The sequence below is a fragment of the Prionailurus viverrinus genome, chromosome B2 (assembly GCF_022837055.1).
Source record: "Prionailurus viverrinus isolate Anna chromosome B2, UM_Priviv_1.0, whole genome shotgun sequence".
Taxonomy (NCBI): domain Eukaryota; kingdom Metazoa; phylum Chordata; class Mammalia; order Carnivora; family Felidae; genus Prionailurus; species Prionailurus viverrinus.
In genome coordinates this window covers 143,431,211-143,445,731 of record NC_062565.1, presented here as the reverse complement: position 1 = coordinate 143,445,731, position 14,521 = coordinate 143,431,211, and the positions used below count along the sequence as shown (strand labels likewise).

Here is a 14,521-nt window from a genome sequence, read left to right as displayed (position 1 = left end):
CAACTTTATGCTTTTAAGGGGTTTCACATGTGGTTATAGTTTACTCATTCTCGTTGTGGCATTATATCATATGAATACATAACAAGCTTATCTATAGCACTAGCGATGGCCATTTGTGCGATCCGTCGTTTGGGCTGGTCTGAACAGTGCTGTTAAGAACATTCTGGTATAGTGTCTGGGCGAATTCTTGTCCGTGTTTCTGTTGGCTATGTGCCCAGATATGGAACGTTCAACACTAGTAGCTGCTGCCAGTCTTTCAAAGTGGTTATGCTAATTTGCACACCTATCAGAAACATGTTCCCCCAACACTTACTATTTGCCTTTCTTATTTTATCCATGCTGGTCAGTGTGTGTTGGAATCACATTCTGGTTTCAATTTTCATTCCCCTGATATTTAAGGCAGCTGAGCAATTTGAACGTTATTTTATCGGTTTATTCATCATTTAGCTAGCTACTTTGATGCAGGGCCTGCTCAAGTCTTTTGCCTATTTTACGATTGGGTTATCTGTCTTTCTGTGATTGATTTATAGAAGTTCTTTATATATTCAGGATATGAGTCCTTTGTCAGGTATTTACATTACATATATCTTCTCCCACTCTGTGGACTTGTTTTTCCATTCCCTTAGTGGGTTCTTTTGAGGGTCTCAGACTCACCTTTGGGGGTGAAGTAGTGTGAACTCTAACTGAATGATCAGGTAAGTCAGCTGATCCCTGAAAATAAGGTGCACTGTGTGGCCTTGGGAGTCACTGGATACCTCTGAACACTACTGGGCCTCAGTTTCCTCAACTGTAAATGAGGTTCACTTTGATCATCCCTCCGGCTCCTCAGTTCTGAAATCTCATTCTTCTGCGGCCCGAGGATGATGACCTGAGATGGTACATTCCATCAGGGGAGGAGCAGGGCTGGGAGGGTGGGTGGTAACGGGCTGTGAAGGGTGGTGGGCTGAGGCAAGAGTGAATTAAGAGGGCAAGCTCTGGGGTGAGACAGACAGATCAGAGTGACCTTGAGCAAACCATCTGGTCTTCCAGAACCATTTCCTGGTGAAGGCCACAGGCTTCCCTCTTCGTTTCACAGTTCATTCTGTTCATTCACAGATATTTATTATGTATTTGTTACATCAGGCCCTGCCATAGTGACTGTGGTTGAGGACCCCTGGCCTAAGAAGATCTTTAGTAAATAATACCTGTTATCTGTTTAATAGTAATTTTACTATTTGTAGCATAAGACACTAAGTGAATCCATTTAGGAATATTTGGAAGAAAATGTTTTTGGAATGAGGGTACCCTATGATATTTATTTCCAAAGTAGGTGTATTACTTAGCTAGGGGCTGCTGTAACAAATACTTGTGTGGCTTAAACAACAGAAATTCATCTTCTCATAATTCGGGAGTCTAGAAGTTCAAGATCAAGGTTTTGGTAGGATTGGTTTTTTTCTGGAAGCCTCTATCCTTGGCCTGTAGTTGGCCGTCTTGTCTTTGTGTCTTCACAAGGGCTCTCTGTGCCTGTCTGTGTCCTAATTTCTTCTTTTCTTTAATGTGTTTTATTTATTTTTGAGAGAGAGTGAGAGAGCAAGAAAGAGTGCTCAAGTCGGGGAGGGGCACAGAGACAGGGGACAGAAGATCCACAGCAGGCTCTGCACTGACAGCAGGGATGGAACTCACAAACAGTGAGATCGTGACCTGAGCCAAAGTCAGACACTCAACCGACTGAGCCACCCAGGCACCCCTAATCTCTTCTTCTTAAAAGGACACAGTCATATTAGATTAAGGCCCACCCATATGACCTCATTTTAACTTGACTACTTATTTAAGGACCCCATCTCCAAATATACCTTATTTCCAAATACAGAATGTCACATTCTGAGGTACTGGGGGATTAGGGCTTCAACATGTGATTTTGAGGAAGGACACTTCAGACCATAACAGCAGGATATAGTAAGAAAATACTAGCACTTCTATTTATATTTAACTTTTAAAGCTAAAACTTAGACTTGATGGATGTTTAATGAATGGATCCACCATTGAATATATCACCATGGGAATAAACATAACTTTGAGATACAAGATCAAAAATTGTTCCTGCTAGGGGGGCAAAATTAAAGAAGTCTGGAGACCACTGGCCTAAGGCCTTGGGCTGCAGTGGACAGCAGGGAAGGGTGGAGAAAGGTGGGTGTTGAGAGGCACCTGACTGGCTTGGTTGGTGGCGCACGCAACTCTTGATCTTGCAGTTGTAAGTTCGAGCCCCACATCGGGTATAGAGATTACTTAAAAATAAAATCTTTTAAAAAACAAAAATATGAATTGAGCAGGTATTGATTAGATCACATCTAAAAAAAGAGCGAGGTGACACAGGGCTGGCCTGGGGCTTAGACCAGAGTAGCCCTGGAAGGGGAGAGTGCCAGGATTGGTGCATGGGCAGGAGTCAGGCAAAAAGAGTGAACATGATAAATCATCAAGACACAACTCCCAAAGGCTCCATGTGGTGGGTTGTAGCCCTCTTCTTCCGTAAGTGTCTGCCTGTAAACTCAGGCTGGTCGAGAGACTTGCTCTGGATGATGAAACGTGTGCAGAGGTGACCCCTGTCTCCTATGAGCAGCACCATCCTAGCCAGCACACGGGGCCACTGTTCCCTGTCCCTTCCCCTTCCCTCAATGATTCTGGCACCAGGCTGCTCCATCAGTCTGGTCCCAGTGTGGAGAAGACATAGGACAGAGCCATAACAGACCCCTGATGGTCACATAGTGTGGGTGACAAACACATCTTTGTTGTTATCAACCACCAAGAGTCTGGGGTCATTTGTTTCTGCAGCTAACCTAGCCTGTGCTGATACGGTGTAATTTTTCATACACACAGAACTGATCAAATATTTAAGAACTGCTATAGCATAAAAATCAACCAGTCAGAGAAATGCCCGCTGGAGGCCCCTGCTATGCCCCAAGTTATCCTTTAGTTGTTGGATCTTGGCTATGGGGTCTCAAGGATGGGGCGGAGGGAGCCAGGATCAGGGGGAAGAAGGAGCCAAGGGGCCCGGAGCAGCCGCCATTTCCAGGTACGGAGGAATTTCAGTCCCGCTTGCCTGTGCTTCCCCGCTGGCAGCAGATCTAAGTATAGGCATCTCTTAAGTAATCTTGTCACCACATAATTTCTCAGCACAGGACTCTCACTTCAGGTATGTGTCAGCCACAAGTTTCTTTTCTTCTCCATTACGGCATCAAATTCCTCAGGCCCGAGTGTTTTGGCATTATCATCTTTGTCATCAAATGGGTATGATTCTCACCGGCCTGGCACGACTCCGTGGTCCATCTGAGTAACACACTCCTGGGCACAGAGAAAGGCAGGAAAACTCGAACATCCACAAGATTGGATGGTGAGGGGCTGCAGATCACACACAGCACTGCAAGACCCAACTGTGCCTGTTAATATTCTTTTTTTTCAGGTGACACGGCTAAGATCATGAGGTCAACACTTGCTAAATAAAGGCACTGGCAAGGCCAATCCCTACTTTATAAAGAGTTTGTGTTTAAGGGACTTGACTCGAGGAGCACCTGGATGGCTCAGTTGGTTAAGCGTCGACTTCAGCTCAGGTCATGATCGCACTGTGGGTTTGTTTGAGCCCCACATCGGGCTCTGTGCCGACAGCTCAGACTCTGGAGCCTGCTTCGGATTCTGTGTCTCCTTCTCTCTCTGCTCCTCCCCTGCTAGCGCTTTGTCTCTCTCCCTCTCTCAAAAAAATGAACGTTAAAAAAAATTTTTTTAAAGGGCCTGGGTTCACAGGAAGAGAGCACGCAGCATCTGCAAGCCCACAGCTAATCCCCACACTGAGAAACAAACCAGAGATTCGTTCCACTGCCTTGCTGCACAGAAACTAAACATTCTAAACTACGGCTGAATACCAGAGATTAATTAGCAGCTATGAGCTGGTGTGCTTATACTTCAGTACTTATGATGGACACTCACTCTTGGCAGATTGAGGGTGCTGGACACGGCACCTAGTGAACGGTCAATGCCGTAGTGATTTTATTCCTTGGCCCTACGGCCTGTCTGCCAATTGGGCGGCATACAATAGCATAGCACATAGCATTTTTCCAAGCACTGCAACACCACTGAGCATAGAGAATTCACGTCCTCCTGTTTACAGAAAATGTGTTTTTAACATTTTCCCAGAGATCATGTCTTAGTAAACTCTGTAGCCTCGACTCCAGCTCAGAGGCTGACACAAAGTGAATGTTCAATGTAAGTGTGTTGAACAGGTGAACGAACTGCTCTAAAGAGAAACAGCCCAATTTATCCATTTCTGAGGCACAATGTGCATATGGCAAGATCGTTTAATGAATGTTCTTTGATAGTTAAAATTGGAGAGCAGTACCCAGTGCATATGAGATAAAGTCATGTAAAATTTTTTCTAATTCAGGGGCGCCTGGGTGGCTCAGTCGGTTAAGGGTTTGATTCTTCCGCTCAGGTCATGATCTCGTGGTTTGTGGGTTCGAGCCCTGCATGTCAGCACAGAGACTGCTTGGGATTCTGTCTCCCTCTCTCTCGGCACCTCCCCTGCTTGCTCTCTATCTCTCTCTCAAAATAAATAAAAATAAAGTCAAAAAACTTTTTAAATTCGCCTGTACGTTTTCTGTGGATTTCTGCACGTGCTGAGTTTCAATTACACTGTAACTTAAAGTCTAGGCATTACTAATGCACCATCCCAGCAGCCATTTAGAACACTCCGTTGAATTAGGAAGTTCCTAAAAGGCTGTGGAGCAACCTCTAGAAGATGCCCCAAACCACACAGCACTCAAATACAGATGTCCCCTCAGAACCTGTTCACTCTGCTTTGCACATGATTCTAAGACACTCACCTGATTTCAAGGACATAGCAAGACCAGAAAAAGACCTGGTCTCCAGGTCCACAGCAGAGTAGCGAGAGTAAATTAGGAAACGGTGAAGAGACCCGTTTGGCTGAGGAGCGTGGCGGCGCTAAGGGCCCAGAACCCGGCAGGCAGAAGGACACCTAAAATGGGATCTCGGGTGAAGCTGGGAATGCCGGGAAGCCAGATAAAGACATGTCAGAATTAGAACCACATGTGAGGCACAAAGGCTGAAACACTGGGACAGGTGACTCGAAGCCAGATAATAGGAAGGGAATGAATAGCAAAGGAAAATACAGTTAGCTGAGGTCAGGTGTCTAGGGCAGAGCAGCCTTGTGTGTCTCACCGCTGGGATCTCTGCTCACCAGCCCTCTGCCTCCCGCAAGGGAGCAGATAATTGCATCTTTTTTCACTCCGCAGCCCTCTGCAGTGGCCGTGAGGCAAAACGGATGACCCTGGGGAAATCATTCGTTCGTTCATTCATTCATTTATTCATTCAGTCAATTGTAATTATATACCTACTTGTGCCAGGCATAATGGAAGGGGTAGGGGGTAGTGCATCAGTGAATAAAATGGCTTCTGCCTGCCTGGAACTTAGATTCATAGGGTAGAAACAAAGGTTTCTGATGGATTGAAAGTGAGCTCTGTAGCTTAATTCTACTATATCTCAAGGGCTTGTGGTCAGTGCTTCCTGGGGGGATGGAAAGTGGGTTTCAGCAACTGCACTTTAGAGAGGTAAGAAGTGATAGCCTGATTTCCAGGACATAGCAAGACCAGAAAAAACAGCCCCCCAAATCAAAGATCTTAGCCACAAAGTACATGCAAACAAGTGCCCAAACTCCAGTCCTTCTTGGAAAGTACTGTACAATTACTAATTTTCAGAAAGACCCCTGTATACAAGTGTCTATTTAGGTCAGTTTGGTTAAAGCAGCCAGGAAGTGTGCAGCATTTCACAAAATTTTCCACCCAGAATGGCTTTTTTTTTTTTTTATTGGTACTTAAAAAAAAAACAAGCTCATTTATATGGAAAATTTACCTCCCTAAAACAGGGTTTCGTTCAGAGCTGAAGTTTCCTAATCCTGGATCTCCAGGAAGACTGTAACTAGTTTCTCAGCTGCTCATCATTCATATTCAGAAATCCCTTTGCAGTGTATTACAGGATGTCTGAATCCATTTGAACATTAAAACTAATCCATACAGCACAAGCTGGAGGGAAGGTCCGGACGACTCTTCCTCTCGGAATGGCTTTTGTACATTTGTTTTGTTGTAGTTGCTGCCAGGCTACCCCGGGTTCCCACGGAAACCACCCTGGAGAAGACTGGAGGAGGGGCCGATCCCGAGTCCCCAGCCCCGCTAGCCGGGCGTGGGAGGGGCCCTGGAGCTGCGCAGGCCGGCAGGGAAGGCGGGGCGAGGCGCGAGCCTGAGGGGCGGAGCCTGAGTGCGCCTGCGCGGTGCGCACTACTCGGGGAGGCGGAGGCGACGTGCAGAAGGAAAGATGGAAGACTACCAGGCTGCCGAGGAGGTAACCGCCGGGTCAGCAACAGGAAGGGTGGAGGCCGAGAGCCCCGGGCGCGGGTGGGCGGCGGCAGCCAAGGGCGTGTGTGGGCACCCGGGCCGCGTCTGGACGTGGGCAGCGGCAGTCCGAGGTGCGGGCTGACGGCACCAGCCCCCTGCCGAGCGCTTCGCGGTGACCCCCGGCCCGGCCTGCTCTGGGCGTCGTCACCCTGCCCGGGGGGCGGGGCGCGGCAGGGGCTCCCCGCGCGGCGGCGTGAGCCCCGTCGTTCTTCCGGGAGGGGCCCCGCAGCCCTGGGACTTCTCCCTGCGGCCGGGAACACCCCGCCGCGCTCTCCCGTCTCCGGGCGTCCCCGGGCGTCCCCGGGGCGCGTCCCACGCCCGCCCTACGTCCCGGGCCAGCCCGGTGCCCGCCGCGCCCCTGGCCCAGCCCCGCCCCGAACCTGGCCCCGCGCCGGCCCACCACGCCCCCGAACCGCTCCACGCCCGCGGCCCAGCCGCGCCCCCAGACCTTGCTCCACGCCGGCAGGGCCGCCGGGAGAGTGGTATCATTCACTCCCTTTATTCCGTGGTGCAGACCCCCCACCCTAGATTAGGTGCTCCACGTCCACGGGTGGGGAAGGCTGAAGGCCGCGTGTGCGTCTGCTGATGTTTTAACGGAAGACTACAGAGTGACACATATGCATGACACGTCCAGTCACATCTTCTAAGTCCCTTCAGTAATGGATTTGATGCACCTGCAAAATGCGGAAGCGCACAGGAGGAGAGCCTGCCTTTGTCTTCCGTTCCGCACCTTGTTCTTCAGTGTGGTGCTTACATCCACCGTGGCCACCATCCCTTAGGTTTCATTTTGAGTTTGAGATGTCAGTATGATAACTCCTACTTGGGAAAAATAATCTCTTCTTGCCTCAGTGAGGAAGCAGCAGGGTAAAGCACACAATTATTTGCCAAGCAGAAGACATTCTAACAGCGGGCTGGTAACATGGCTTTCCTTCAGTTTAACATGCATTCAGGGACTATAGCTGATGGATGCTACTATTATAGAAAAATATTTGCCCATTTTCTTCCTGCTAAGTAATAATTCTTGCTGCCCATTTTCTCCTTGCTAAGTAGTAATTTTTGTTGAAATAGAGTCCTACAGATTATGCAGCCTGTCAAAAATAAAAAGGATAGACGAATTCGGTAAGGTTTACCATTTTTGAAACTTAGTTTAAGCAGGGATGTTTAGAGAGGGAAAAAATTCTAATGCTTGTACCATGCGAATTGGCAGCACAATCATGTGTTTCAGTGCTGGTAAAAAATCAAGTGGATCCATGGTGCGTAAGCAGCTAGCAAAGGAAAAGCTTTTCCCTGGAAACTAATGTAGGAAAATGGCTCATATGATAGGAATATCTATAAAACTTTAAAAACGGAAATGACCCTGTAAGGGAAATCTCTTAATACTGGCATTTCGGTTCTGGCTCTCCCACCAATGAGGTGGCTAAGTGACTTCATTATTCCAGATCTCACTTACAGATCTGAGGATTGAAGGGGCTGAACAGAGCATGTGTTTTACAGGAGATAAAGCCCTAGGCCCTTGCATGATAAGAGGGCAACTTCTTCCTAGTAGGCGTGCCTTAGGTATTTACTAATGGATGCCAGTCCTAACAGCTTCTGAACTAAGCCTTTTCTGCATATCCTCTAACTTCATATAAATATCTGGACCTTTGTAAGACTATTCTCAACTCCTTGTTCCTATTTCTTGTAGAAGTTGAAATTGCCCAGTGGATTCTGTACAACTGCTCTACTTTTCCACTAAATCTCCACTGAAATGCCCCGCAACCTTTTCCATATTTTAGCAATGTGGATAGTCACACAGGGATTTTCCTGTATGGTTTAGGATCACTGAAGTCCCCTGGAAGGATCCTTTAAATCTCAAGAAGTCATTTAACCTGTAAGATAGTGCAAATTTTCATCATTTGGTGAGTTGGCTTTGTCTCCCAAGTATGCCTTCTGAGCAGAGCAAGTGAGAGGGCTTCAAGGCAGGCTGCTCGTGATCCTCCTGGAAAGAAAGGGGCATTGCTCAGACGGGGCCACAGTGGACAGCGTCCCAGCTGGGAGGGAAACTCACTGCCAAAAGCAGGGTGCTCTGACTTTATTCCACCAGGAGTCACAATGACTAAGGGCCTCGGGCTGCCCTCTAGAAGGAATGTCCAGAGCTAAGTATTGTTCCCAGGATTCAGACAGAACCTTGTACCCATTCACATGTACTATATGTGTAAAGAAAACCCATTTGTAAACTCTTCCTCTAGATTACTGCAGCAGCCCAGCTCATCGTGACACACCTGTGGAGAACAGCTGTGCTAGCAGCTGGTTTTGTAGTCTTGAGGTAGGACAGCATTGAGAAGAAAACATAATTATCAGAAATAGTTTAATCATTGTACTTTATCACTAATGGTGGTTAAAAACAGAAACAGAAATGTCTTAAGTGTCAAACCTCCTAATGAGTTTGATCAGGCAGAGTGTTCACTAATGTAAACAAAAATCAAGTCAGTCAGTAAACTTTTGTATTTGTTAATGATCCCAGCAGCCAGTTGAAATGGCTAGAGAGATTGAATCTAAAGCGGAGTCAGTCTTTTGAACCATGGCATGATTAAAACAAAGCAAAAACGTTTAAATTATATACGTTGTCTAGACTCCTGACTGTACCAGCTCTGCGATTCTCTAAGAGCCACTTGGTGTTTCTGAGCCTCATCGTAGTGTTTTCCTTGGTAAAATGAACAATCTAGTTCAGTTATTTCTAAGTCTTCATTTCTAAATTATGTTCATTACCTAAATTTGCATTAATCAGTGCAGGGGAAACAGATCTTTTAAAGCCATGAAACTTAACTAATTTTCTTCCTTACAGACTGCTTTTGTTGTTGATGAAGTGAGCAACATTGTAAAAGAGGTAAGAGGAAAGATGCTTATTTTTTAAATGTTGATTAACGGCTTTATGAGTAAAATAACGTGTTTTAAATACTGCCTTGGAATTGTTTCAGCTGAGCCTGTGTGTTTTGGCATTTAAAATAACAGTTTTTACGTCAGTGAATATGTAGATAAGAATTACTCCCATATTATGTAAATTATATATTTTAAACCAGACAGGAAACTGTATGTACTGACATTATTATTGAATGTTACTAAGGTTTGATTCTATAACCTCTTAGCATAAAAGACTCCTGTCATGGTATACAAATAAATGTTTCTGGTGTTGAATAAAGAGTATGTAAAAAAAATGAGTAACTTCCAGTCACTTAAGACCTGGTGATCCAGTTGGGGCTTACCTGCTTATTTTTCGTATATTCCTCAACTACCTATTTTATCATTATTGACCATGCCCCAGTGGATGCATGGAAGACAGTGGATGACAGTGGAAGACAAAATAGGATATTTGTTTTTCATTCATTTAAAAAGTACATTGCAAGGGGGCATTAGGGACCGACCTTCAGGGACTTTACAGGATGGGGCAGGGGAAGGCAGGCACCTGTCAATGACACTGGGAATTGTAAACTTGCATTCCCTGTGTGGTAACTGCTATGGCAAGTGGTGCTATGAAGGATTTGACCCATCTGGTGAGTTCGGAGCTAGAATCTGGAGAATGAGTAGGAGTGGTGTTAACTCCGCAAGAAGAGGGGGGTAGACGTTCCAGGCATTACACGTGTTCAAAGGCCCTGTGGTGGGACTGTGCTTGGTATGTTTGAGGGACTGAAGTGAGGCTGATGGGGCTGTAGTGCAGAGCACTGGGGGAGCCTGGGGCAGGAATGAGGCCAGAAAGCTATTCCTAGTCTCCTTCCCTTCCTGTGTAAATTGAGACCAGACTGAAGCCATTGGCCAGGAGAAAGCCATTAGATGATTGAAGTTTAACAGTCTCAGTTGAGGGGCGCCTGTGTGGCTCAGTTGGTTGGGTGGCCAACTTCGTGGGTTCGAGCCCCGCATCAGGCTCTGTGCTGACAGCTCAGAGCCTGGAGCCTGCTTCAGATTCTGTGTCTCCCTCTCTCTCTGCCCTTCCCCCCTCCCCCCAATACTCTCTCTTTCTCTCAAAAGTAAATATTAAAAAAAAAATTTAAAAATAGTACCAATTGAGATATGTGTAATGGGGAATTGACTCTAATGCAAACAAATTACTAACGAACGCCAGAATAATGAAGAATCACAACCTGTTTTCGTGACCCAACACCAAAAAGCAGAATGTCGTTGTCCTACCATGTACATTATTCACCGTCCCACGTGATCTCCTGGCGGTCGTGCAGGATCTGTAGTGGTGTGCTTTTCACAGTTTTCCTACACATGTTTCTTACGGAACACGGGTGGGGGGAGCCACACAGGACCTGTGACACGTGGGGCTGGCTTGTTGTGAAGTCCCCTTTGCTCTCGCTGGTTTTCGGCCTCCTCTTAGACTCTACTGCCTGCAGCAGGTATGGTTGAGAGTAGACCTTCCCAGGCCCCGTGGAGGCCTGAAGTAATATCCTGTAGTGCCTTCATGTGGTCACCGGCCTCAACAGCTTTTTCACCCCTGGCAGTAGGTTAATTCTTCACTTGAGCTATTTTAAGGATTGGGTAGTAATAAATTTGGGTGCGTCCAAAAGTGGAGTTTTCCTCCTCCCTGAAAAACACTGAATTCCAAAGGGTATGTGGACAGTTGCCAGAGTTGAGCTTGAGTGGTGCCTCCCCCTTTCTTTGACCAATGTCCAGATCTTCTAACAACCAGGTCCCCTTAAACCAGGAGTGCCTATCTCCCAGTCCCAGAGCTGGGGAGGGGGGCAGAACATGTCAGGATGAGAAGGAGCTAGGACAATGGTGGGGGCAAGAGGTAGAGGAAGGCCAGGTGCTACATGTGGTGTGTTTCATGTCACCACTCAGAGTCCCGGGACAGACAGGTAGAAACCAGGGTGGGACTTAGGTAGCTCTTTGTTCCTCAAAAGCAAGATCACTGAGCTTATGTTCCAGACAACAGACCCTAATCCGTCTCCAATGTGCACAGCTCTGAGCCCAGGACTGTTTTTTTCTGCTTCTCTGAGGACAGAACTGGGCCCTCACCAAATGTTTACATTCTATCTAGGTCACAACTGTCATCAGAACTCAGGTTTCTGGTTTCCAGCACAGCAAGTTAGAAAAGGGGTAGAGAAGGAAGTGGCTTAGAGGCAGGCACACTGGCAACCAACGTAAAAGGCCCAGAAAATCTTCAGATGGTAATAGCCTGACTACAGACTTGCAGCCTCACTACACAGCAAGAGTAGGGGCAAGCGGCCATATGTATTCCTGAATACATACATACGTACATAACATGAGCCCGCACCGGGACGCACACAGAAAAAGACCAGGAATTTCAGATAGAGAAATTCATCATAAACTTAAAATAATTTTTATAATATATAGGGGTCTTTCTCTTGTAATCTGAAAAGTGTACTTCTGTGTTAACATAGTTCCAGAAGATGCTGGATAAAGGAAGTATTTTTGAATACATGATTATTTGGATAGGTTTGTGCATTGTCAGTTGTACAGGCAACCCATATAAAGTCTTATAGCTACTATATTTTTAAGAAAGGAACAGGCAAGGGCCCCTGGGTGGCTCAGTTGGTTGAGCATCCGACTCTTTGATTTTGGCTCAGGTCATGATCCCCGGGTTGTGGGATCGAGCCCCGCTTCAGGCTCTGTGCTGAGTGTGGAGCCTGATTTTCTCTCACTCTGCTCCTCTCCCCCGTTTGCATGCTCGCTCACTCTCTCTCAAAAAAAAAAAAAAAAGGACAAAGGGAAATATTTTCTAGCCTTAGTAGGAAAAGTATTGATTATCTCCAAGTACCAACTGTAACAGTAAACATTAAATTCAGTCAAAATGTGTTTAAAATTTGACAGACTCTATATAAGTGTGGATTTTTAAAAATGAATATAAACCTTAATGAAATAGAACACTGATAAGCAAAGGATGTATTTGCACAGGAGTCCTCATGGTGATAAATAAGCTTACGTTTCAGGCAGATTGTATTTTAGCAGTTCTTAGGGTGATGAACTCAGTACTACCTGGAAGGTGTTGGCTGTGTTCTGCCAGCAGTGACCTCTGTCCTTTGTGTTCTAGGCTATAGAAAGTGCAATCGGTGGCAACGCCTATCAGCACAGCAAAGTGAACCAGTGGACCACAAACGTAGTCGAACAGACTTTAAGCCAACTCACCAAGCTGGGCAAGCCATTTAAATACATCGGTAATGCGTTTTTGCTTCTCATATATACTGTCGGTGGTTCTTCTCATATATACTGATGAGAGGCACGTGTGGCAGTGTGGTATCTGACCTCAAAGTTCCCAGTAGCAGTTGGTCGCGGTGTCGTGTGCATTACCACCCGCCTGGCTGGAACAGTTGCAGGGCGCATGGCACAGGATTTCCCAGCATTGCAGATCGGCTGCTTTAGAACAGGCATGTGGTGAAGGAATGGGAAGGGTGTGATGTGTCACTGTCATAGGACCAATCTACCCTGATAATATTTATCGTGCACATCAACCATGTGATCTGCATGTATATGCCCAGAGTAGGCTAAAGTAGGGTTGCCAAGTGTATCTCTCTAATAAAAGTTTGTTTTAATTGAAGTGACCTGTGTAATTATGCAGAAGAACGGAGCAGGGTTACACACGGCAAGTTCCTGCTTCTGGGACAGCTCTACGGACGGTATGGTTTTCCCTGTGTTTTGTGAAGGCTTGTCGTGGGCTTTTCTTTTCCCTGAAGGCCTTGAGGCGCCTCCTTGATCCTGTTGAGATCTAGATCATTCAGTGCAGTATTTTGTGAAGTGTGTGCTTGGACATTTCCCGTGTTTGAATGCATGCTTATTAGTGGCGCCCGGGTGACTCAGTTAAGCATCTGACATCGGCTCAGGTCATGATCTCGTGGCTCATGAATTTGAGCCCCACGTTGGGCTCTGTGCTGACAGCTCAGAGCCTGGAGCCTGTTTCAGATTCTGTCTCCCTCTCTCTCTGCCCCTCCCCTGCTTGCGTTCTGCCTCTCTCTCTCAAAACAAATTTTTTGAATGCATGCTTATTATTAGACTCACCTTTAACACATTTCCTAGAAGAGACTTACTGGCTTTCTTTCTTTGTGTGCCGTGAAGAAAGGTGACAAGTCAGACTAGCGAGCCCCGTCTTCCTGAGTTGAGTGACGCTGTGCCTTCTTCCCCACAGGCAGCTGCACTGTGCGGTGGGAGAACAAGACCATGTACTGCATCGTTAGCGCCTTCGGGCTGTCCATCTGAGCCGCGGCCGACCCTCCGCTCCGCTCCCGGCCCCCGGGAGGCCGGTGAACGCCTTTCTCGTGCTCCTTCAGCGTGGTTCTCGGGGCGCTCTCCAGATGGAGAGAAAAGCCGAAGGCTGGCCCTGTTCTGCGAACAGCACCCCCAGGTCCGAGGACTTGCCATCCCAGGCAGTCAGGCCTCTGCTGCCACTCGTCTTAACTATTTCTTTTCAAAGGTGCTAAAAACTGAAATCTGCTAGTTTGAAACTTTCTCTACTCTCTGAATGATTCAGATACACTAATTTTCCACACTTTGTACTTTGGTTAGAGTAATAAATTATTCCAATTTAAAGTTTGTGTTTTTCTTCATAGTCTAAATAACACCACAAATGAATTCTTTCAATGTCCTTAGTGACTTCAGAATCTAAAACTGCAAAAACAAAAAAGGAAAAGTTACAGTTTGGCTTTGGTCTTCTCAGTACAATGATTTGATGCTTTTACCCGCAGGACTAGGATTCCACTGGCTTCTGGGAGTGGGTGAGCTGGTTCCTACTCCAGCCAGAGAGCTCTGGTCCCCACGTGCTGCCCAGTCTCCATTTTTCAGTAGCAGTCAATCACCAAAAACATGTTTTAGTACATCCGGGCTTCCAAGATGCTTTCATAACATTCACTTTGTGTCCACAATTAGACCATTATTTATAAGTCAGTAAACATGTTTGGAGGTTATCTGATTTAAAATCTTATCCAAGTAAGGGGAGGGGTGGGCCCCAAGCCTCAGTCTGTGACCTCCTCTCAGTGCTCATCCACAGGCACATTCACACTGTAATAAAGACAGGCTTCTATACCCACTTGCTGAAATGAAAAAAGCTCTCCTTTTGTCCCTGAAGCACTCATGTCTGAATGGCCAAATTAACTTCA

The 14,521-nt window shown here is 46.4% G+C and overlaps 1 protein-coding gene across 1 annotated transcript; it reads left to right on the top strand.

Annotated features, from left to right (window-relative positions):
- The first annotated feature begins 6,288 nt into the window (after positions 1-6,288).
- Positions 6,289-13,955, top strand: DYNLT1 (dynein light chain Tctex-type 1). Its single transcript, XM_047860452.1, has 5 exons — positions 6,289-6,381; positions 9,259-9,300; positions 12,466-12,589; positions 12,971-13,048; positions 13,555-13,955. Exons 1-5 carry the CDS (start codon positions 6,355-6,357, stop codon positions 13,623-13,625), a joined length of 342 nt encoding a protein of 113 aa, XP_047716408.1. The 5' UTR covers positions 6,289-6,354; the 3' UTR covers positions 13,626-13,955.
- Positions 13,956-14,521: the final 566 nt, after the last annotated feature.

What these genes read in the sequence shown, in the direction of transcription:
- DYNLT1 (XM_047860452.1), top strand. Translation starts at nt 6,355, where the DNA reads ATGGAAGACTACCAGGCTGCCGAGGAG. An exon ending in ACTACCAGGCTGCCGAGGAG is followed by an intron (nt 6,382 to 9,258) that starts GTAACCGCCGGG and finishes TCTTCCTTACAG; the next exon opens with ACTGCTTTTGTTGTTGATGA. An exon ending in CTGGGACAGCTCTACGGACG is followed by an intron (nt 13,049 to 13,554) that starts GTATGGTTTTCC and finishes TCTTCCCCACAG; the next exon opens with GCAGCTGCACTGTGCGGTGG.